The following is a 25,223-nucleotide window of genomic DNA, read 5'->3' as shown; positions in this document are numbered from 1 at the left end:
TGTAGCCAGTCCAGATAGCAGAGCCTGGAACTGATAGTGGAGGATGCCAATAGCAAACCGCAGATGCTGCGGATGCGACATGGCGATAGGTATATGCAGGTACACATCCTGTATATCCAGGGATACCATATAGTCTCCAGGTTCATAGCCAGTATAATTAAGTGCAGTGTTTCCATACGGAACTTGGACACTCTCACAAACTTGTTTAGTGATTTGAGGTTGAGTATAGGCTGGAAAAAAAACATTCGGTTTTGGAACTAGAAACAGGGTTGAGTAGTAAACTCTGCCTCTCTGGGTCAGAGGAACCGGCGCTACCACTCTTGTATTCAGTAGAGAACTCACAACCTTTTGCAAAGCTTGCGCCTTTAACAGATCTGAAGGGAGAACCATGGTGCAAAACTGGTGAGGGGGACATCTCTTGGTGGAGACTGCGTACCCGTGAGAGACAACTTCTCGCACCCATGCAACTGAAGTAGTCATTAACCAGACCTGGGTGAACTGCAGAAGTCGGCCTCCCACCCTGGGGTCCCCCAGGGGGAGGCTCGCCCAGTCATGCGGCAGGCTTGTCTTGTTTAGAAGCAGGCTGACGGGCCGCCCAGTACTGCTTTGCCTTAGGCTTAGTGGTTTTGGGAGCACGAGACTGTCTCGGGTATGTCTGACCTTTTGCTTTCCCTTGAGGCCGAATGGAACGAAAAGTGGTACCTTTAGCCTTCTGTGCAGAAGGATTAGCATTTGGGAGAAAGGCAGTTTTAGCAGCCGCCAATTCAGACACAATTTTATTTAGGTCTTCCCCAAACAAAATGTCCCCCTTAAAGTGTAGTACTTCCAAGGTCTTTTTGGAGTCTAGGTCCACCTTCCATAACCTCAACCACAGAATACGGCAAGCCGGGACAGACGTTGTCGACGCCTTGGCTGCCAACACACCCACCTCAGAGGACGCCTCCTGTATGTAATAGGCGGCGGTGGTAATATGAGACAGGAATTGTCTGGCATTGTCAAATATATCCTCGGGCAGCTTTTCCTCTAATGCCTGAACCCATGCTTCAATTCCTTTTGCAGCCCAAGAGGCCGCAATAGTGGGTCTAAGTACAGCACCTGTAAGGGAGTAAATAAGATTTTACTTACCGGTAAATCTATTTCTCGTAGTCCGTAGAGGATGCTGGGGACTCCGTAAGGACCATGGGGAATAGACAGGCTCCGCAGGAGATAGGGCACTTTAAGAAAGCTTTGGTTTCTGGGTGTGCACTGGCTCCTCCCTCTATGCCCCTCCTCCAGACCTCAGTTAGGGAAACTGTGCCCAGAGGAGATGGACAGTACGAGGAAGGATTTTTGTAAATCTAAGGGCGAGATTCATACCAGCCACACCAATCACACCGTATAACTTGTGATAAACTACCCAGTTAACAGTATGAACAACAACATAGCCTCGGTTCAACCGATAAAACTATAACATAACCCTTATGTAAGCAATAACTATATACAAGTCTTGCAGAAGAAGTCCGCACTTGGGACGGGCGCCCAGCATCCTCTACGGACTACGAGAAATAGATTTACCGGTAAGTAAAATCTTATTTTCTCTAACGTCCTAGAGGATGCTGGGGACTCCGTAAGGACCATGGGTATTATACCAAAGCTCCCAAACGGGCGGGAGAGTGCAGATGACTCTGCAGCACCGATTGAGCAAACAGAAGGTCCTCCTCAGCCAGGGTATCAAACTTATAGAACTTTGCAAAGATGTTTGACCCCGACCAAGTAGCTGCTCGGCACAACTGTAATGCCGAGACCCCTCGGGCAGCCGCCCAGGTAGAGCCCACCTTCCTAGTGGAATGGGCCTTAACCGATTTAGGCAATGGCAATCCTGCCGTAGAATGCGCCTGCTGAATCGTGTTACAGATCCAGCGAGCAATAGTCTGCTTTGAAGCAGGAGCGCCAACCTTGTTGGCCGCATACAGAACAAACAGAGCTTCAGTCTTCCTGATCCTAGCCGTTCTGGTCACATAAATCTTCAAAGCCCTGACCACATCCAGGGACTCGGAATCCTCCAAGTCCCGTGTAGCCACAGGCATGACAATAGGTTGGTTCACATGAAAAGATGAAACCACTTTTTGACAGAAATTGAGGACGAGTCCTCAACTCTGCCCTATCCACGTGAAAAACCAAGTATGGGCTTTTATGTGATAAAGCCGCCAATTCTGAAACACGCCTTGCCGAAGCTAATGCCAACAACATGACCACTTTCCACGTGAGGCATTTCAACTCCACTGTAGTGAGTGGTTCAAACCAAGGTGACTTGAGAAAACGTAATACCACGTTAAGATCCCAAGGCGCCACCGGAGGTACAAAAGGAGGCTGAATATGCAGCACCCCCTTCACAAAAGTCTGTACTTCAGGAAGAGAGGCCAATTCTCTCTGAAAGAAAATAGATAAGGCCGAAATTTGGACCTTTATGGACCCTAATTTTAGACCCAAATTCACTCCTGTTTGAAGAAAGTGAAGGAGATGGCCCAAATGGAACTCCTCCGTAGGAGCAGCTCTGGCCTCACACCAAAAAACATATTTTCGCCATATACGGTGATAATGTTTCAATGTCACGTTCTTCCTAGCCTTGATCAGGGTAGGAATGACCTCCTCCGGAATCCCTTTTTCCGCTAGGATCCGGCGTTCAACCGCCATGCCGTCAAACGCAGCCGCGGTAAGTCTTGGAACAGACAGGGCCCCTGCTGCAGCAGGTCCTGCCTTAGAGGAAGAGGCCACGGTTCTTCTGTGAGCAACTCTTGCAGCTCCGGATACCAAGTCCTCCTTGGCCAATCTGGAACGAGGATTGTTCTGACCCTGCTTATTCTTATTATTCTCAACACCTTGGGTATGAGAGGAAGAAGGGGAAACACATAGACCGATCTGAACACCCAAGGTGTCACCAGAGCGTCTACTGCTACCGCCTGAGGGTCTCTTGACCTGGCGCAATACCGCTTTAGCTTTTTGTTGAGACGGGATGCCATCATGTCTATCTGAGGCAGTCCCCACCGACTCGTGATCTGTGCGAAGACTTCCTGATGAAGCCCCCACTCTCCCGGATGCAGGTCGTGTCTGCTGAGGAAGTCCGCCTCCCAGTTGTCCACCCCCGGGATGAACACTGCTGATAGCGCGCTTACATGGCCTTCCGCCCAGCGTAGAATCCTGGTCGGTTCTGCCATGGCCACTCTGCTCCTTGTTCCGCCTTGGCGGTTTATATGAGCCACTGCCGTGACATTGTCTGACTGAATCAGAACCGGTTTTTCCCGAAGCAATTCCTCTGCTTGACGTAGGGCGTTGTATATGGCCCTCAACTCCAGGACGTTGATGTGAAGACAAGTCTCTAGATTTGACCAGAGACCTTGGAAATTTCTTCCCAGTGTGACTGCTCCCCAGCCTCGGAGGCTTGCGTCCGTGGTCACCAGGACCCAGTCCTGAATGCCGAACCGGCGACCCTCCAGTAGGTGAGCACTGTGCAGCCACCACAGGAGAGATACCCTGGTCCTGGGAGACAGGGTGATTCGTTGATGCATTTGTAAATGGGACCCGGACCACTTGTCCAAGAGGTCCCATTGAAAAGTCCTCGCATGGAACCTGCCGAAGGGGATGGCCTCGTATGAAGCCACCATCTTCCCCAGAACCCATGTGCAATGATGCACTGAAACCTTTTTTGGCTTTAATAGGTTCCTGACCTTTTCCATCGGAAGAAAAACCTTTTTCTGGTCTGTGTCTAGAATCAGGCCCAAAAAGGTCAGACGCGTTGCAGGCACTAGCTGGGACTTCGAGCACCATCATTTCCGCCATTACCTTGGTGAAAATTCTCGGGGCCGTGGAAAGCCCAAACGGCAACGTCTGAAATTAGTAGTGACAGTCCTGTACTGCAAATCTCAGGAACGCCTGGTGAGGGGGGAAAATCGGAACATGAAGGTATGCATCCTTTATGTCCAGGGACACCATCCATTCCCCCCCCTCCAGGCTGGCGATGACCGCCCTGAGTGATTCCATTTTGAACTTGAACCTCTTCAAGTACAGGTTCAGGGATTTTAGATTTAAAAAGGGTCTGACCGAACCATCCGGTTTCGGGACCACAAACAGGGTTGAGTAATATCCCTCTCCTTGCTAGAGGTGAGGAACTGTGACTATCACCTGTTGAATATACAATTTTTGGATTGCGGCTAACACTAGCTCCCTCTCTGACGGGGAAGTCGGCAGAGCCAATTTGAAAAACCGGCGAGGAGGCAAGTCTTCGAATTCCAGCTTGTATCCCTGAGAAACAATCTCTAATGCCCAGGGATCCACCTGCGAGCGAACCCAGACGTGGCTGAAAAACCGAAGACGTGCCCCCACTAGATCTGCCTCCCCCCGGGAAGCCCCAGCGTCATGCGGTGGACTTTGCAGATGCAGGGGAGGACTTCTGCTCCTGGGAACTAGCTGTGTGCAGCTTTTTTCCCTTGCCTTTACCTCTGGCAACAAAGGACGATCCCCGTACCTTCTTGCTCTTATTGGAACGAAAGGACTGCATTTGATAATGAGGTGCCTTTTTTGTATGCTGCGGGGGGACATAAGGTAAGAAATTTGACTTACCAGCCGTAGCAGTAGAGACAAGGTCCGAGAGGCCGTCTCCAAACAACTCCTCCCCCTTGTAAGGCAAGGACTCCATATGCCGCTTTGAATCGGCATCTCTCGTCCACTGTCGGGTCAACAAGAGCCGCCTAGCAGAAATAGACATAGCATTTATTCTGGAGCTTAATAAACAAATGTCTCTTTGAGCATCTCTCATATATAAGGCAGCATCTCTGATATGCTCTATGGTCATTAAAATGGCATCCCTATCTGGCGTGGCTTGGATCGGCATGGAGTAGCTGTGTGCAGCCTTAGCTCTCCACTAAAATCCTGCAAACCCATCCTTTTTACCCCAACCTGTGGATCCTGTTCCCTGCCAGCTGGCCCCTGAATGTGTGCTGCCTTTGCTGCTGCCCTTGCTGATCCGGTGAGCGGCGCGGGTGTGCTGTTGTGGACCTTCCAGCGTGGTCCCCGGCTCCCTACCCCTCCGACGGCCGCCGTCGGAGCTCCGGGAGCGGCGCGTGTCCGCGCACCCGGCGGTGTCTGAGCGCTGGTCCTCCGGCTGGGGGACTACAGAGAGGAGGGCCCTGTCGTCTGCTGGGTCCAGTGGAGGTGCATGCCTGGGGCCCCACTGCGGTGACGCTGGAGACCGAGTACGGGCGAAAAAGCCCGCGAAAAGCCGCCATTTTCAGTCCTGCTGCTCCTTCTCCCCCTGAGGTGCTGTGCGGTGCGATGACTGTGGTTGCCATCCTGTTTCCCTCTTGGGCTTAATACCTGTCCACAGTGCCCTTTTTTGGATGGACTATATACATTTCACTGGAGCCAGCTGCCCTACATTAGCTGCCTGTTATCCTGTGGGGACAGCTTGGGTGCCCCTGACTCAGCTTTCACTCTGCTGCAATTTCTACAACATACACCTGCTTCCTGATTATCTGCAGTGTGCCCACATACTTGCTCCGTTTATTGGGGTGCCATCTCTGTCCTGACTCTTGTGCAGAACCTGCTGTAATACTCCTCCGGATCTGCATTCCCGTTCAGGGATACCATGGTGAGGGGAGGACAGAGTGCAGCTAACGCTGCTGCGAAACTGGAGAAATTTGCCAGACCACAGCAGGCATCCACTTCGACAAAGCGGGGTGAGGCCGGCCCGCCCTCGCCGACGGCCGAGGGGGACACCTCTGACCATGATGAACAGGTGCATTCTACCCAGCAAATATTGCAGGCAATTTCTGCGTCCGAGCAGAGGGTCACGGACCGGATTGGGCAAGTACAAATGGATGTTTCTCTGCTAAGGCAGGATATGCAGAAGATCCGAGAGCGAGTGGGTGAAACTGAACATCGGATATCGGCTTTGGAGGATGCTGCTCCACCCTTGCAGTTGAAGGTGGCGGACCTGTCTACCCAAGTGACATCTATGCAGGCTAAAATGTCAGATATAGAAGGGAGATTGCGGCGCAACAACGTCCGGTTTGTCGGGCTCCCCGAGAGAGCGGAGGGCACCTCCCCGGAGTCATTTCTTGAAGGGTGGCTTATTGATCTATTTGGCAAGGAGGCATTTACCTCTCAATTTGCGGTGGAGAGGGCGCACAGGCTTCCACCTAGGCCGCCGCCGCCGGGGGCCCCGGCTAGAACATTTATTGCACGCTTCCTGCATTTCAAGGACCGTGATGCGGTGCTCCGTCTGGCCCGAACAAAGGGCCCTATTCAACAAGATGGACATAATATTTCCGTATTTCCTGATTTTGCCCTGGAGGTGCAAAAGAGCCGATCTCAATTTATTCACGTCAAGCGTCAGCTCAGAGACCGCAATATACAATATGCTATGCTGTTTCCAGCCAAGTTGCGGGTGGTGCTTAACAACACCACTCATTTTTTTACATCTCCTCAAGATGCTGGTGCATGGCTGGAACGTCAACCACGTTCTCCTTGATGATGTGTTGTTGCTCAGATGTTGATTTCATTCTTCTTGCACCGCTGTTTCTATTTATCTGATGCATATTCCTGTGAATATAAATGCACTGTGGGGATATATGCGATGTGGGGCGAATAGAAATGGGGCAAAATTATGGTATTGCTTGCTATGCATCGTTATGATATGGCGGTAACGGTCAGCCCCACATTGTTTTACTACTGTTTGATGCTTTATAATGGGGCATGTGCCTAGCTATGTTGTTTTTTCTTTTTTTTTTTCAGGGTTGGGGTACTACTTCTTTCTACAAGTTGTGGAGAGCTCTTGCCGAAAATAGTGTAGGGGCTTTTCCTAAGGTTCTTTGGTTAGGCCCTTATCCCTTAGTTTGGTTACTTAATGGGAGTTATGGGATCCAGGTATGCCTTAAGTTTGCGAGGTGATACAGGGTGGGTGCGGGGGGGGTTAGTTTGTTTTTTTCTAAGCCATCACTTTTTAGTTCTGTGCGTACTGTGCAATGACACGCTATATCCGTACGATACTGCTCTGTGCTCTTTTGTCTCCTGGGGCGTAGGGGGACTGGTTGCTCTTGTCCCTGTTTATTGTTTGCTCAGCCTTGCTCTGCTGCGATGCCAGGTTTTGATGTATGTCTCTTTAATCTATCCTGTTGCACCTTCCTTCTATAATTTCCATGTCTGCTGTTTCTGAGGGGCTTCGTCTGCTCAGCTGGAATGTTCGGGGATTGAATGAGAAAATTAAAAGATCGTTGGTCCTGACTCAGGTTAAAAAATACCAGGCGGACATAATTTGTCTTTCTGAAACACATTTGCATGGAGGTAGGGTGTTGGCACTTAAAAAACCATGGGTTAGTCACGTGTATCATTCCACTTTCTCTAGCAGTGCCAGAGGCGTTTCTGTAATGATTAGAAAGTCCGTACAATTTCACCTGGATGACTGTGAAACTGACCAATATGGCAGATACGTCTTCCTACGAGCCCATATCAACTGCAGATTGTTCCATGTATTAGCAGTATATGTCCCCCCGCCATATAATAATGAGGTTCTCCGTCATGCTGCCCGATTCCTGGCCCGGTCCCCTGCTACCCCTGTAATATGCCTAGGGGATTTCAACAATGTTATGGATGGTGGTATGGACAGGTGGAGGGAGTCTGTTGCGTCCTCCCCTCCCCTAGCGTCCCCTACCCCGTTCGCAAGACTGGTGGGGGAGCTGGGGCTGGAGGATGTATGGAGATGTCGTAATCCCACAGCTACTCACTTCTCCTGTCAGTCCGCTACCCATCATGCTTTTTCCCGTATTGACTTGGTTTTGGTTTCTCCTGATCTGTCCCCGGACGTGCTGGCGGTAGATTATCTCCCTAGGGGTATATCGGATCACTCTCCTGTTTTAGTTACAGTTAATATTGGTTGGGAGCGGGGTGCAAAAATGTGGAAGCTTAACCCCTTTTGGTTGACTTTGCTGGGGGAGGGTGCAGACCTGATTGCCGCTTGGGAAGGGTTCCAGGAAGACAATTTACTATTCAGTGATCTGCCGCTAAAACATGATGCTTTTAAAGCGTTTTTGCGAGGCTCCTTTATAAAGCGGATCTCTGAAGTTAAAGCGTTTAGTAAGAGGGAAGAGGTGCGGTTGGAATCTTTGTGCCGGCAGTTGGAGTCTCAATACCTTATTACCCATCTGCGATCTGATGAGCTGTTGTGGAAGAGCGCGCAGAGCGAGTGGTCGGATTGTTTATTTGAGAAATCCAGGCGTAGACTCCTTTTTGCAGGACATGAGCAGTATTTTCGGGCGGAGATGAATGGCAGCTACTTGGCTTTTTTGGCCCGGTCCGATTCCCCTAGAACTGTAATTCAGTGTGTGAAGAACTCTGCTGGCCAATTGTGTTACTCTGGATCAATGGTGGCGGAGACGTTCCGTAGTTATTATTCCTCGCTCTATGCCTCCCGAGCCAGTTACTCTGACGATCAGCTTCGGGATTTTTTGGCCCAGTTGACCTTGCCATGCTTGTCCCGGGAGGACTCGGGGGCTTTGGATGCACCTATCACGTTGGAAGAAGTGGAGGCTGCGATCCTGTCTCTCCCGGCGTCTAAGGCACCGGGATCCGATGGGCTTCCGGGGGAAGTCTATAAAAAATACAGTACGTTTTTTGCCCCCTATCTCCTACAATTGTTTGACTTACTCTTAGAGGGTAGGGCTCTCCCGCGCTCTATGGCCGAGGCCAATATAATTGTCCTGTTGAAACCAGGGAAGGACCCCCTGCTCCCCGAGTCTTATCGACCCATTTCCCTCCTCAATACTGATGTCAAGATACTGGCAAAAATCTTGGCATCTCGATTGAATTTGGTAATTGCAACAATAATTCACCCGGACCAGACTGGCTTTATGCCAGGTAAGTCCACGGCCCAAAATTTGCGTAGACTGTTCTGTCATCTCCAGAGGGGTGATGTGGTGGGGTCGGACGCGGTGGTGGTGTCCCTTGATGCGGCCAAAGCGTTCGACTCCGTAGAATGGAGGTACCTGTGGGGGGTGCTGGAGAAATTTGCTTTTGGCCCTCGATTTATTAGCTTTATCCAGTTGTTGTATTCCTTGCCTGTGGCTCGGGTGACGGCTAATGGTTTCACGTCTGAGCTTTTTGCGTTGGAGAGGGGCACTCGACAGGGTTGCCCCCTATCTCCTGCACTGTTTGCAATCGCCGTGGAGCCGTTGGCCGGCCTGCTGCGCAGTAATGGTAGGGTCAGGGGCGTTGAGATTGGGGGTCATGTGGATGTGGTAGCGCTATACGCGGATGACATGCTTCTTTTTTTGCAAGACTCTGATGACTCCCTACAAGCAGTGTTACAGGTAGTGGAAAATTTTGGTATCTTTTCCGGTCTACTAATTAACTGGGACAAATCCCACATTTTCCCCATCTCTGGCCTTCTCCCGGAAAATACACAGGGGGCGTATCCTTTGCAATGGACATTGCGGTTCAAGTATTTAGGCATCTGGATTACTCCTATGGCGCGTAGCTATGTGGCCCAAAATATTGACCCCATTCTAGCGACATTTAAAGAGAAGGCTCATAGCTGGAAAAAACTACCGTTGTCTGTCCTGGGTCGGGTTAATCTATTTAAAATGGTAATGCAGCCAAAATTCCTTTATGCTCTACACAATTCTCCGGTATACCTCCCCAAGAAGATCTTTACTGTTATAGAGGGCGTTCTGTCCTCATTTATATGGGGTGGCAGGCCAGCGAGAGTCTCTATCAGGACATTATGCAGATCTCAGATGTCCGGCGGGGCAAGTCTCCCTGATCTCAGACTATACTATGTAGCGACTCAGCTGTCTCATCTGAGTGAATGGATCGGGGATTCTCTAGGTACTACGGTGAGGGGGTTTCTGGCTGAGCGGGCGGAGTGCTCTCCTACTTTCTCTCTTTCTCCTCTTCAGCTTCTCCTCTCTGGTATCTCAGCGCCTGGCTTGCCTCCCCTGTTGCGTCAAGCCTTGCTCATCTGGCGCTATGCACACACTTTATATGATTGGGAGGGACATGATGCCGGTACTCCATTGTGGTTCAATAGTGCATACCCTGAGCTATATGAGATGTCGCTAGATAATATATGGATTGCTAGGGGTGTCGTGGCGCTGGGTCAGCTGTACCACGATGGAGTGCTGAAGTCATTTCAGCAACTGAAGATCGAATTTGATGTACCTAATACTGCTCTGTTCCGGTATTTTCGGCTTAGACATGCTGTACAAACTCAATTCCCTCATGGCCCACCACTGATTGTTGACTCACCTGTTAGGACGATGCTTACTTCTCTGAGTCAGAGGGGGAGGGTGTCTACCATATATGCTGCTTTAAATAATAGAAGCTACCCCGATCTATTAAATAATCTCCGTATTAAATGGGAGACTGATTTGGGGCGCTTGTCCCATGAGCAGTGGCTCCAGATTATGAGCTCCCTTAGATACACTACGCCGTGTATAAGATATAAGCAGGTTTTTTTCTATATTTTACACAGGGCCTATCGTACTCCAGTTACTATGCAGAGGGCTGGTCTTAGGGAAGATTCTAACTGCCCCAGGTGTCGGGCAGCCGATGCCGGATTTTGGCACTTACTGTGGGATTGCCCTGAGATTTCCCTTTTTTGGCGTAAAGTGTGGAGTGATGTGATCATGACAGCACCGTCCCTCCCTACATTAGATCCTGGTATATGCTTGTTTGGGTTAGATCTTGAGGAAACACACTCTGTCTTACTGTATAAATATGTCCTGTGTCTCACTACGCTGGCAAAAGTTGTTATTGCTAGGGTCTGGTTCTCGGCAGATGTGCCTAGGGTAGAGCACTGGAGGGCGTTGGTGAACGAGGTAATTCGTCATGAGAGGCATATGTATAAAATACGGGGTTCCACCTCTCGATTTACGGAGATGTGGGATCGCTGGAGTAGCACATGGCTGGGCGGGCAGGTATTGAGCACTTGAGCGACATTCGTAATAATATTGATATTCTATGTCGTGTACGCACATGCGAAAAGAATTAACACGCACACCGAACTGTGATCTGAAAATACCTGTTTATTGATGGCAATTGTTATAGTTTATTTCAATGTTGTTGCTTTGTCTTGTTGTGTCAATGTGTTACAAAACTCAATAAAAAATTACTTGATTTAAAAAAAAAAAATGGCATCCCTATCTAAGGTGTCAATCTCCGTAGATAAGGAATCTGCCCATGCCACGACAGCACTACAAACCCAGGCCGACGCCATAGCCGGTCTAACAATAGTACCTGAATGTGTGTAAATGTGCTTCATGGTAATTTCCTGCTTGCGATCAGCAGGATCCTTGAGGGAAGCTGTATCCTGAGAAGGTAGTGCCACCTTTTTGGATAAGCGTGTCAGCGCCTTGTCTATTTTAGGCGAAGATTCCCATCGTATCCTATCCGTTTGTGGAAAGGGATACGCCATAAGAATCCTTTTGGGAACGTGCAGTCTCCTATCTGGAGATTCCCAAGCCTTTTCGCACAATTCGCTTAGCTCAAATGAGGACGGAAAAGTGACCTCAGGCTTTTTCCATTTATACATATGTACCCTCGTGTCAGGGACAGGGGGTTCCTCAGTAATAAGCAAAACCTCTTTAATGGCAATAATCATGTACCGAATACCTTTTGCCACCCTCGGATGTAATTTTGCATCTTCATAGTCGACACTAGAGTCAGTATCCGTGTCGGTATCTGTGTCATCGATCTGGGATATGGTGCGCTTCTGAGACCCCGAAGGTCCTGGCGCCACAGGGACAGGCATAGTCTGGCTACCTGACTGATCCCTAGCTTCAGCCTTGTCTAACCTTTTATGCAGTAGATTTACATTTGCATTTAAGACATTCAGCATATCCACCCATTCCGGTGTCGGCGTTGCCGATGGCGATCTGACATTCAAGCACTCCCCCTCCACATTAAGCGAGCCTTCCTCGTCAAACATGTCGACACACGCGTACCGACACACTTCACCCACACAGGGAAACTCTTTTCTGAAGACAGTATCCACTTTAAGGCCCTTTGGAGAGACAGAGAGAGAGTATGCCAGCACACACCCCAGCGCTATACCCCTGGAAAGAAAAACACAGAATGCCTTTTCCCAGAAGCGCTGTGTAGTAATAAAACGCCAAATATGTGCCCCCCCCCCCTCTCCTTCAAAACCCCCTTTCACCGTGTGTAAAGCAGGGGAGAGTCCGGGGAGCTTCCTCTCAGCGGTGCTGTGGAGAGAAAATGGCGCTGGTGAGTGCTGAGGGAGAAGCCCTGCCCCCTCGGCGGCGGGATTCTGTCCCGCTCAAAGTTATTAAAATATGGCGGGGGCTCTTTTATATACATGTACAGTGCCCACCTGTACATGTATATAGTCTTTTGCCATAAGAGGTGTTTATATTGCTGCCCAGGGCGCCCCCCCTGCGCCCTGCGCCCTTACAGTGACCGGAGTGTGTGAGGTGTATGAGAGCAATGACGCACAGCTGCGGTTCTGTGCGTTACCTCAGTTAAGCTCTGAAGGCTTCTGCCGCCTGAGACGTCTTCTGGCTTTGTTACTTCTGGCTCTGTGAGGAGAACGGCGGCGCGGCTCTGGGAGTGAACGCCCAGGACGAACCTGTGTTCACCCCCTCTCTGGAGCTAATGGTGTCCAGTAGCCGAGGAAGCAGAGCCTATCATTTAAGTAGGTCTGCTCCTCTCTCCTCAGTCCCTCGATGCAGGGAGCCTGTTGCCAGCAGTGCTCCCTGTAAAAATACAGAAAAAAATCCAAACAAAAATGTTTTCTAGGCAGAGAACTCAGGGAAGCTCCCTGCAGTGCACCCATTTCCCTCTGGGCACAGTGTAAAACTGAGGTCTGGAGGAGGGGCATAGAGGGAGGAGCCAGTGCACACCCAGAATCCAAAGCTTTCTTAAAGTGCCCTATCTCCTGCGGAGCCCGTCTATTCCCCATGGTCCTTGCGGAGTCCCCAGCATCCTCTAGGACGTTAGAGAAAATAGATTTCATGCATCCCTCCACACGCTTATCTGTCAGTTCCTTCAGTGAAGTGACAGTGGTGACATGTAGAGCGGACGACATCACTAGGCGGGTGACATAAGAATCCGCCGGCGGTGAATGTTACATTACTCTGCAGGGAGAGGATAGCGAGCCAAGGCCCGTTTAGACAGAGGGAATGTCTTCCCTGGATTGGACTAGGGCTCCTGCCTGATGTCTACTAAATGGTCAGAATGGGATAATAGATTTTTAACCACCTTCTGCCATTTAAACATACCGTATATACTCGAGTATAAGCCGACTTTTTCAGCACTTTTTTTTGTGCTGAAAAAGCCCCCTCGGCTTATACTCGAGTCAGTGCAGGGAGAACAGTGTGACACGGAGAGCAGTGTGAAGGAGGGACACGGAGCGCACAGCGCGCGCCTCTCCTGTGTCCCTCCTGCATCTCCGGTGGCAGCGGCGGGTCTATTAAAGGAAGTACCCGTTTGTGAGCTCTGATTGGCTCACGAACCGGCACTTCCTTTAATAGACCCGCCGCGGCCGCCGGAGATGCAGGAGGGACACAGGAGAGGCACGTGCTGTGCACTCCGTGTCCCTCCTTCAGAAGACAGCGCGGGAGCGACGGAGGGTAAGTAACAGGCACTGGGGAGCATATTTGGCACTTGGGGGACGACGACATATGTGGCACTATGAGGGGGCATATCTGGCACTATGAGGGGGCATATCTGGCAGCATGAGGGGGCATATCTGGCAGCATGAGGGGGCATATCTGGCAGCATGAGGGGGCATATCTGGCAGCATGAGGGGGCATATCTGGCACTGTGGGGGATATCTGGCACTGTGGGGCATATTTGGCAGCATGAGGGCATATCTGGCACATCAGGCACTGTGGGGCATATCTGGCACTGTGGGGGCACATCTGGCAGTATGAGGGCATATCTGGCACTGAGGGCTGTGTACGGCTAGAGCTGCATTTCCCACCCTAGGCTTATACTTGAGTCAATAAGTTTTCCCAGGTTTTTGTGGTAAAATTAGGTGCCTCGGCTTATATTCGGGTCGACTTATACTCGAGTATATACGGTATCAGTCTTCTTAACCACAGTAGTGGAATCATCATCAGTGATTTGTAGGATTTGTTTAATAGCAACCACAAGGGCAAGGACATCAATTTGCAATAGAGAATCCTCATCAGAAACACCCGATTCCGCGTCTGACAGGACAGTATGCTCTCCGTCCTCTTCAGATGAAACATCTGAGAGATTTGTGGATTGAGAGGAGGAAGCAGCCCGCTTAGATGACCCAGAGACACTAGAGTGACCTGGAGTAGATTTTTGTCTGACCAAGGGATGATTTAATTGCTGCAACTGGTTAGACAAATTTTCCGCCCAAGGCGGATTAACCATAGAGACAATTTGTGGCTGTAATGGCACAGGTAGTCCCATAGGGGGCGTAAGGCATTCTACCAGAGTACCCAGTAGGTTTGTGAATGCAGCCCAGGGCGGCTCCTGCTTGGTTACAGGAGCTGCAGACTGACTGGGAGATGTATGATACATAGTACACAGACCATCATACACAGCTTCCCCCTCTGGTAAATCTTTGGCTCATGCTCTGCATGATGCAGGAGCATCCACAGACTTACTGCCCTTCTTGTTAGACATTGTATACAAATGCAACAACAGAGCGAATTAGTATGATAAAGCCAGACAGAGTACAATACCTGCAAATAAATCCATTAGTATGTGACTGTAGACACAGTACACAACACCAGCGAATAAATCCGGTATTATGTGACTGAGTACACAGTAGAATACACGTAATAGGTAAATACTGTGATGCACTATATATATATATATATATATATATATATATATATATATATATATATATATATATATATATATAAAACCCTGATGCACCAAGTCCCTTAGGGTACAGAATATAGTGATAGAATTATCTGGGAAACACTGAAATTGAAACCACTCAACAGATACAGGCACACACAGTCACAGGCAATGCAGATGATTATTATCACAATAAAACTGCACTGGACTAGTATACGTAGATAGATATATAGATAGATAGATAGATAGATAGATAGATAGATAGATAGATAGATAAACACAGCACGGTCCTAGACCTGAGGTATATATCAGAATACTTGTACAATATATCCTGTAATAGGTACACTTTTTCTTAACTAACACTGTCTGTGTAAAGACATGTAGAATACTCAAGTGTTTGTAAAGTCACATCGCTGTATACAGGCGGCTTTACAAGGGAGACCGTGCCCTCCAGTCCCAGAGATGGCACCCAGCGTCTCAATCAGGGAGTAAGGGAGAGTGTGAGGCAGCTCCAGGGTGGGAAAATCTACAGTAGATGTCGCTCTGGGCCGGAGAGAGGCTACAGGTCAAGCGCCAACTCCCCTATGTTGGACTTCCACCCCAGGTACTAGCAAGCCTTATTAAATGGGGCGTTAGTACACCCGACCTGTGCTCTATTGCCCTGGTGTTCTAGTGGGGTCCTTGCTCGGTGACAGTGCCCACGCAGCAACCCGTCTCCCTAGGTCGTGGACGGTAATGAGATTTAAGGGCGGGGTCCCGCCTGGGCAACTCTCTTACCTCCTACCCTTAGCGAACCAGGAGAACGACTGCGACCGTGTGCCTAAAGCCGGAGTGTCTCCGTCGCAAGTACTCAGGAACAGGTCGCGGGAGTATGCGACGCAGCTTGGGAGGTGATAGAGCTGCAGAGCTGAAGTGTCACCATGACATACAGCGCTGACAGCCCAGTTTTGAATACATTTTCTGTCAGAAAAAGCTTTTTCAGGGCTGCCCAGTGTAGCCCACCTGTTAAGTGACCTGCTGTCTGCAGACACCAACTGAAACGGAGCTCACAGTGCCTGGAGGCAGGGTTATAGAGGAGGCCCCAATGCATCCTGGGACAGCCTAAAGCTTTAGCCTGTTGGTGGCTTTGGATCAAGATCCACTCTACACCCCAATATTTCCCTGTGGAAACCAATGTAACCTGCTGCAGAAATTTGATTTTTAAAGTATGTCACTGCAAAATAAAGGGTTCTATTACATTAAGGACCACAAGATTGTATATACATTCCAAAAAAGCAAACATAGGAGTTATCCTACTGTATTTGACAGCCATTCCCAGCCAATTTGTAGGACCACAATGGAGATATATTCTGGTGTCTGCCTCCATTTTTTTTCCTCTACACTGAACAATTTTTACTTTATTCTAAATATAATTATTTTTTGGTAATGAAATTATCGATTTCTAAATGCATAACAATGGTGTAAATTCAGCAGTGACAGAATTCATGTCACAGTCAACAATCTGAACATTGGGGAACAATGAAAAAGATGATAATGCATTAATTGTCCAAGGTGAGGTGTAACAAGGACAATCAGAGGGGAAAATAACTAGGACACCTGAAGTAATAAAAGATATGATAAGAAAGGTACATGAGCAGGGAGACTCTCCCTGCATATAGAGAAGAGTGATCAGCATATAAATAAAGGCAGATTATCTACACAACTTTTACTCTGACAAGGACTGACCACAGATGCCACACAATCAGCTCCTGGGAACAAAGAGTTGTCATATTTACAATTCTCCAGGTGGTAAGGTTTGCTTTTGAGGGGAGCTCATGTATATGGCAGATTACCATACTATTAAAGTGGTTACAGCTTCATTTAGAAAATAGTTTCCACTTACCACTCTCTCTGCACAAAGTGCATCATATCTTCCACGGTGTTTGGTTCACAAACCATGTACAAGCCCCAAAGACCAGTGTCCGTGTAACAGGTATTGAAGGACTGGAAGCTGTGGCACAGGTTTCCGTGACAGGTGATCTGAGCAAGTTTGCTTGATAAATTCTGATCAAAAGCACAATAAAATAAATAAATAAAAAAGTCATACACAGAGGTGGCTCTACCGATTGTGACAAAGTCCAGTATTCATAACACTGATGGCATGCAAGTTAACAGGCCTAGACAATGAGCACCTGTAACCTAATAGGGCACATGAAATCCATTTTTCTTGCTCTGGGCAAACATAGGATTGATGGGACTTTTTAATATAGTACATTGGAGATCACTAGCTGTTTTGGTGTATAGGAGTGAATTTTGCTCAATTTTGCCAAGTTAGAATTAAGAGCATATGTACTAAGCTTTGGAGAGAGATAAAGTGGAGATAGTTAAAGTACCAGCCAATCAGCTCCTAACTGTCATGTAGCAGGCTGTGTTTGAAGTGGACAATTGACAGTAAGGAGCGGATTGGCTGGTGCTTCTTCATCTACTTTATCTCTTTCAAAGGCATAGTACATCTGAACTTAGGGGGGTGATTCAGAGCTGATCGCAGATGTGCTAAAAACAGCACATCTATGATCACAATCTCTGACATGCAGGGAGACACCCAGCACAGGACTAGTCCGCTCCGCATGTCAAGCTCGGGTGTGGATCATAGAGTCGACCACACTTAGGTCGACAACTACTGGTCAACAGTAAGTAGGTCGACACGGTTTCTAGGTCAACACGGCCTGTAGGTCGACAGGACAAAATGTCGACATGAGTTCTTAAAAAAAAAAAATATAGTTGCCATTTTCTCCGTAGTGTGACCGAGAACCCCAATTAGTACACCGTGTCCCCTCACAAGGCTCGCCATGCTTCGGGCAAGGTGCCTCGCTGCGCTCGCGATGCTTTTACACCTGGCGAGTATCTCCCTGCTTATGTAGCCTAGCAGTGGCATGCAGCTACCCAGCATGTTTTGGGTCGCAGCGGCTGCGTGTGATGTCACGAAGCTGCCGCGTCCTGCCCCAACAGCAATCAGGTCTCAAATAGGTCTTTAGTCTCTTTAATAGGAGACTATTATTAAACAAGTACTGATTACAGTGTCAGGATGAACACCTGCACATAATAGCATGACAGGTACAATCATGTGGATTTCAGTATTCTCTCCTGGCTCTGTAATAACATCACATAGCACTAACGGTTGCAGATAATTCTCCGCCAACTAAGCAATTTAAATTGGTGTGTGGGGTAACATGTTTGGAAAGGCCCAGAAGGCCTTCATGGGACTGCACCAGTGATCACACCCAGTCTGTGGGTTACAGCAGACACAGGTAAAGCACTACTAGAAGAGGCTGGCTTGAGTTGCGAGTTCTTTGCAGGGAGTGCAAGAAGATTATGTCCAGAGTGTAATTTGGCATTGCAAGAATTATAAATAAAAAAAAAGTAACACAGACAGAGAAGAGGCTTTGGGAATGGGAAGACATTCAGACATGTTGGGCAAACATGCATGCTCTTGGAAGCGAGGCCTGGCAACACATGTAGTCGGATGGGATGTACATTATCCTGGCAGAAATATGCAATAAAATATGGTAATCATCTAATTATTAATGGTAGTTGACTTGGGAGTAGCTCATGGATGGTTATTAAGAATGAGCCTAGATAAAGAAGAAGCTGGAAGAATTTAGGATTAATCTAACCGTATATTAGATTGGATTAAGGTTATGTGCTTTTAGTGTACGGAGGAGAGGTAGTTTATGCATGTTAAATACAGTATACATAGCTCCAACGCGACCCGGCCACCTCTTCGATCATTCCCTAAACAGATCCTTGCTCTCCTCAATAAGTCTGATAAAAAGGGCTCTATATCTAGGTGGTATTCTGCTTTCATAACCCCTGACCACAGCCCTAACTTTCCTTCCTTATTGAAATGGGAAAGGGACTTAGGTTGTACTATATCAGATGCTGAATGGTGTGGTGTTTTTCGAACATGTTTTGGAATATCTAAATGTATATCTCATATCGAGCAACACTGTAAGCTTATACATAGATTGTACATGACACCTGCCCTGCTCCATAGGATGAGGCCAGATGTTTCAGATGCATGTTGGCGTAACTGTAATGGTGCAGGTTCAATTTATCATATCTTCTGGATGTGTCCTATGATAACTGAATTGTGGAAACACATATTCCAGCTGATATCTATCATTCTGCATGTCGACATTCGACCACACCCAAAGATAGCGCTTCTGCTCATACTCCCAGAAAATATGTCTACACCCGATACCTATGTTATATGTCACATTCTGTCCGCCACTAAACGATGCTTAGCACGCAATTGGCGTACCACCTCAATCCCTCACTGACCGATGTGGTGAGGATAATTCAATCCAATTGTGAATTCGAAATGGCTGAAGCGCTTTTAGGCCCATCCCCCAGATCTCTTATTATTAAAAAATGGGCCCCATGGCTTGCGTATAGACCTCCTTTTGAATAGTATGATGACCCCTATGGTATCCCAGGGCTGTTATGTTTTCTCTTTCTGACCCTCCATCCTATCCTTTTAGTATCTATCTGGATTCTATTGATGTTTGAGGTGGCATGGTACTGGAGGGAATGGACTGATTTCTTTTTTTTAGGATGAAGGGATACTTAGTAAGCCATTTTTGTATTTATATATTCTTCTCTGGGAGACCCTGTATATTACACTGTCGGTTACCTCGCTCATATCTATGTACTTTCAAAATGTATCCTTTTGTATACCCTTTCCTGTATTCCCTCCCCCCCTCTTGTTTTGTACCCCTTTCCCCCATTGCTATTTCAGCTTGTTAAAATCAATAAAAAATCTATTTTGAAAAATAATAATAATACAGTATACATATACAGGTTGAGTATCCCATATCCATATATTCCGAAATACGGAATATTCCGAAATACGGACTTTTTTGAGTGAGAGTGAGATAGTGAAACCTTTGTTTTTTGATGTCTCAATGTACACAAACTTTGTTTAATACACAAAGTTATTAAAAATATTGTATTAAATGACCTTCAGGCTGTGTGTATAAGGTGTATATGAAACATAAATGAATTGTGTGAATGTACACACACTTTGTTTAATGCACAAAGTTATAAAAAATATTGGCTAAAATTACCTTCAGGCTGTGTGTATAAGGTGTATATGTAACATAAATGCATTCTGTGCTTAGATTTAGGTCCCATCACCATGATATCTCACTATGGTATGCAATTATTCCAAAATACGGAAAAATCCCATATCCAAAGTACCTCTGGTCCCAAGCATTTTGGATAAGGGAGACTCAACCTGTACATGCCATGCAATTTCTTGTATTTTGTTACCTAATATGTTCTAGCATGTCAGACTGCTTAATGTAGTATGACTAATATTTGTTATTTGTTTTACAAGTGTAAATACAAAAATGTAATTTCTATGTCCACCTTGGAACTAGGGATAGGGAACCGGCTCCCACAAAATCTAAAATACACACACGCAGGGGCAGTCACTTAGGGGGGAATTCAATTGATCGCTTTATCCTGATATTTTGCCCAATGTTTTTATCGGGCAATCCAATTAATGCCCTTTTTTTTGCAGTAAAATGTAACTGCTATCGTGCAAAAAACACAGGATCAGGGATAAATTCCCAAATCCATGTGTTCTCACGATCACGGCAGCAAAAAACTGCACTTATCTCAGATTTTGCTTCTCTTGCCTCCAGGCTTGTGAAACAAAATCCCCAATAGTGCGGGCTATGGCAGGTAACTGATTTCCCCCTTTAGTCTGCAAATTAGAGTGCATCAGAAGTCTGAAATTTGGGAATATTAGGATTGTGATTCTAAGGGGTATATTCAATTAGCAGTGATAATGGACTTTTCACGTGAAACGCAATTACAGCCTATTCAATTATCCTGGGAAATTTATCGGTGATCATTTTTTCACCAATTTCACTTGACCTTCTCTAAAGCAGGTGAAAAGTTGGGAAAAGTCATTATTTTAAGGTAAAAATGGTTGGATATGGTACAGAACTCCTGGGACACCCCCCTTAATGACTAATTAGGCACGTTGAAGTTTTTAATTATTTTTAATTGGCCAATAATGACATGTCATTTTTGGGGTGAAAAAGTAAAAAGTGATGGAAATTGGGGTTCAAGGTATGGGACAGGTATATTGGGGTGCTTTATGAGTGGGACAGGTGTTTTTTAGGCTTGCAGATGGGAGTAATCGGTCTGTTTCCACTTTTTTTTTAAGTACCCTAAAATGACCCAAATATATACTTATACCCATTTTCATGTACCCCACATTTAATGAGAGCATTTATTTTGCTCAAAAAAACTTGCTTTCTATAATTTTTTTGCATTTAAAAAAAAATGCATATAACAGCCATTTCACACAATTTAAGTCCCCAAAAACTCTCTAATGTGATCTCTAACACACTTCTCTTCTGTTTTCCTATGTTAGTTTAGCATTTTTTGGGGTACAGGCTGATTTCCCCATTTTCACCTGCACTTTTCACTGCAAGAATTTTCACGTGAAACCCGGTCGGAATTGAATAGGTCGAAAAACGGGGCGTTTTCGCGGCAATTTTCGGCCGATTGCCGCGAAAAATTTTCGGGCAAAAAATTTCCGCGAATTTGCGGATAATTGAATACCCTAGTAAGTATTCTGGTGTAAAACACGGTTCTATCATAGGGATGAAGCCCTTTATCACATGGGAACACTACTAATATGTATAGCCCTTTAGCAGGGACATTTTAAAATAAATAACTGCCTGTTCCCATAATCTTAACATCATACCACAGCCTTCCCGACCTTCTACAGCATTATTGAAGGATAGGTCCACACTAGACGTAAAGTGCATCCATGTGCTACAAACAATGGCAGTATCTAGTTTGTGCCTCAACTGCATTGATTTCTAATGACTGGACAGGCTACATTGTTATTAAACATTGGTTCATTAAGTTGATTAAACAGTGCACCCCACAGTGTGTAGGTGACAAACATATTGGCAGATGTATTAACCTGGAGATGGCATAAGGAAGTGATAAACCAGTGATAAGTGCAAGGAGATAAACGCACCAGCCAATCAGCTCCAATATGCAAACTGACAGGAGCTGACTGGCTGGTGCGTTTATCACCTTGCACTTATCACTGGTTTATCACTTCCTTATGCCTTCTCCAGGTTAATACATCTGTCCCAATGTTTGAAATACACTCATCTCCAAAGGAAGCCAAATAAATTGAAAGATGGCAATAAATGAACCTTCACAATTTACCTCTTCCCAAAGCCTTTGCCAAATATATTTATTTCCTCAATCTGCAATGTCTACCAATTCTGCATGCTGGTTAAACAGAATGCAAGTCTACTTGCAAATAAGTAGTATTTGGGAAACTAACTGGTAGCATGACTGATAAAAATACAATGGACCAGGTAAAAATAAGATTTTACTTACCGGTAAATCTATTTCTCGTAGTCCGTAGTTGATGCTGGGGACTCCGTAAGGACCATGGGGAATAGACGGGCTCCGCAGGAGACAGGGCACTTTAAGAAAGAATTTGGATTCTGGTGTGTTCTGGCTCCTCCCTCTATGTCCCTCCTCCAGGCCTCAGTTAGAGAAACTGTGCCCGGAAGAGCTGACAGTACAAGGAAAGGATTTTGGAATCCAGGGCAAGACTCATACCAGTCACACCAATCACACCGTATCACTCGTGATAATTTTACCCAGTTAACAGTATGAACAACAACGAAGCATCAGATCAACCCTGATGCAACAAAACATAACCCTTATTTAAGCAATAACTATATACAAGTATTGCAGAGGAAGTCCGCACTTGGGACGGGCGCCCAGCATCCACTACGGACTACGAGAAATAGATTTACCGGTAAGTAAAATCTTATTTTCTCTAACTTCCTAGTGGATGCTGGGGACTCCGTAAGGACCATGGGGATTATACCAAAGCTCCCAAACGGGCGGGAGAGTGCGGATGACTCTGCAGCACCGAATGAGCAAACACAAGGTCCTCCTCAGCCAGGGTATCAAACTTGTAGAACTTTGCAAAAGTGTTTGAACATGACCAAGTAGCTGCTCGGCAAAGCTGTAATGCCGAGACCCCTCGGGCAGCCGCCCAAGAAGAGCCCACCTTCCTTGTGGAGTGGGCTTTTACTGATTTTGGAAGCGGCAATCCAGCCGCAGAATGAGCCTGCTGAATGGTGTTACAGATCCAGCGAGCAATAGTTTGCTTTGAAGCAGGAGCACCCAGCTTGTTGGGTGCATACAGGATAAACAGCGACTCAGTTTTCCTGACTCTAGCCGTTCTGGCTACATAAACCTTCAAAGCCCTGACCACATCTAGTAACTCGGAATCCTCCAAGTCACGAGTAGCCACAGGCACCACAATAGGTTGGTTCATATGAAAAGATGACACCACTTTTGGCAGAAATTGTGGACGGGTCTGCAATTCTGCCCTGTCCCTATGGATAACCAGGTAGGGGCTTTATGTGATAAAGCCGCTAATTCTGACACACGCCTAGCCGAAGCCAAGGCTAATAGCATGACCACTTTCCACGTGAGATATTTTAACTCCACCGTTTTGAGTGGCTCAAACCAGTGTGACTTCAGGAAACTCAACACCACGTTAAGATCCCAAGGTGTCACTGGAGGCACAAAAGGGGGCTGAATATGCAGCACTCCCTTTACAACGTCTGAACTTCAGGAAGAGAAGCCAGTTCTTTTTGAAAGAAAATGGATAGGGCCGAAATCTGGACCTTAATGGAACCCAATTTCAGGCCCAAAGTCACTCCAGACTGTAGGAAGTGAAGGAAAACGGGCCAGCTGGAATTCCTCCGTAGGGGCATTCCTGGCCTCACACCAAGCAACATATTTTCGCCATATACAGTGATAATGTTGAGCCGTCACATCCTTCCTAGCCTCTATCAGCGTAGGAATGACCTCATCCGGAATGCCTTTTTCTGCTAGGATCCGGCGTTCAACCGCCATGCCGTCAAACGCAGCCGCGGTAAGTCTAGGAACAGACAGGGCCCCTGTTGCACAAGTCCTGTCTTAGAGGCAGAGGCCACGGGTCCTCTGTGAGCATTTCTTGCAGATCTGGATACCAAGTCCTTCTTGGCCAATCCGGAACAAAGAGTATTGTTCTCACTCCTCTTTTCCTTATGATTCTCAGCACCTTGGGTATGAGAGGAAGAGGAGGAAATACATAGACCGACGGGAACACCCACGGTGTCACCAGTGCGTCCTCAGCTATCGCCCGAGGGTCTCTTGACCTGGCGCAATATCTCTGCAGCTTTTTGTTGAGGCGGGATGCCATCATGTCCACCTGTGGCAGTTCCCACCGACTTGCAATCTGCATGAAGACTTCTTGATGAAGTCCCCACTCTCCCGGGTGGAGGTCGTGCCTACTGAGGAAGTCTGCTTCCCAGTTGTCCACTCCCGGAATGAACACTGCTGACAGTGCGCTTACGTGATTCTCCGCCCAGCGAAGAATTCTGGTGGCTTTTACCATCGCCACCCTGCTCCTTGTGCCGCCTTGGCGGTTTACATGAGCCACTGCGGTGATGTTGTCTGACTGAATCAGAACCGGTTGGTCACGAAGCAGGGTCTCCGCTTGACTTAGGGCGTTGTATATGGCCCTTAGTTCCAGGATATTGATGTGAAGGCAAGTCTCCTGCCTTGACCACAGCCCTTGGAAATTTCTTCCCTGTGTGACTGCCCCCCACCCTCGGAGGCTTGCATCCGTGGTCACCAGGACCCAGTCCTGAATGCCGAATCTGCGACCTTCGAGAAGGTGAGCACTCTGCAGCCACCACAGGAGAGACACCCTGGCCCTGGGGGATAGGGTGATTAATCTGAAGATGTGATCCGGACCTCTTGTCCAGTAAGTCCCATTGGAAGGTCCTCGCATGGAACCTGCCGAAGGGAATGGCCTCGTATGATGCCACCCTCCTTCCCAGGACTCGAGTGCAGTGATGCACTGACACCTGTTTTGGTTTTAATAGATTCCTGACCAGTGTCACGAGCTCCTTCTATCGGGAGATAAACCCTTTTCTGGTCTGTGTCTAGGATCATGCCTAGGAGAGGCAGATGAGCTGTAGGAACCAACTGTGACTTTGGAATATATAGAATCCAGCCGTGTTGCCGTTACACTTCCAGAGAAAGTGATACGCTGTTCAGCAACTGCTCTCTTGATCTCGCTTTTATGAGGAGATCGTCCAAGTACGTGATAATAGTGACACCTTGCTTCCGCAGGAGCACCATCATTTCCGCCATTACCTTGGTGAATATTCTCAAGGCCGTGGAGAGACCAAACGGCTATGTCTGAAATTGGTAATGACAATCCCGTACCGCAATTCTGAGGTACGCCTGATAAAGGTGGATAAATGGGGACATGAAGGTATGCATCCTTTATGTCC

At 47.3% G+C, this 25,223-nt stretch overlaps 1 protein-coding gene across 2 annotated transcripts in view; it reads right to left on the bottom strand.

The window, feature by feature from the left end:
• PMPCB (peptidase, mitochondrial processing subunit beta) overlaps window positions 1-25,223 on the bottom strand; it is a 129,542-nt gene that overhangs the window by 16,151 nt on the left and 88,168 nt on the right. For both annotated transcript variants that reach the window (XM_063927007.1, XM_063927008.1), the window contains one exon: window positions 16,712-16,872. In XM_063927007.1, the coding sequence (XP_063783077.1) occupies window positions 16,712-16,872 (161 nt within the window). The remainder of the gene's footprint in view (window positions 1-16,711; window positions 16,873-25,223) is intronic.

Source organism: Pseudophryne corroboree, chromosome 6, assembly GCF_028390025.1.
Source record: "Pseudophryne corroboree isolate aPseCor3 chromosome 6, aPseCor3.hap2, whole genome shotgun sequence".
Classification (NCBI taxonomy): domain Eukaryota; kingdom Metazoa; phylum Chordata; class Amphibia; order Anura; family Myobatrachidae; genus Pseudophryne; species Pseudophryne corroboree.
The sequence above is the reverse complement of the archived record's forward strand: the minus strand, read 5'-3'. Positions and strand labels throughout refer to the sequence as shown.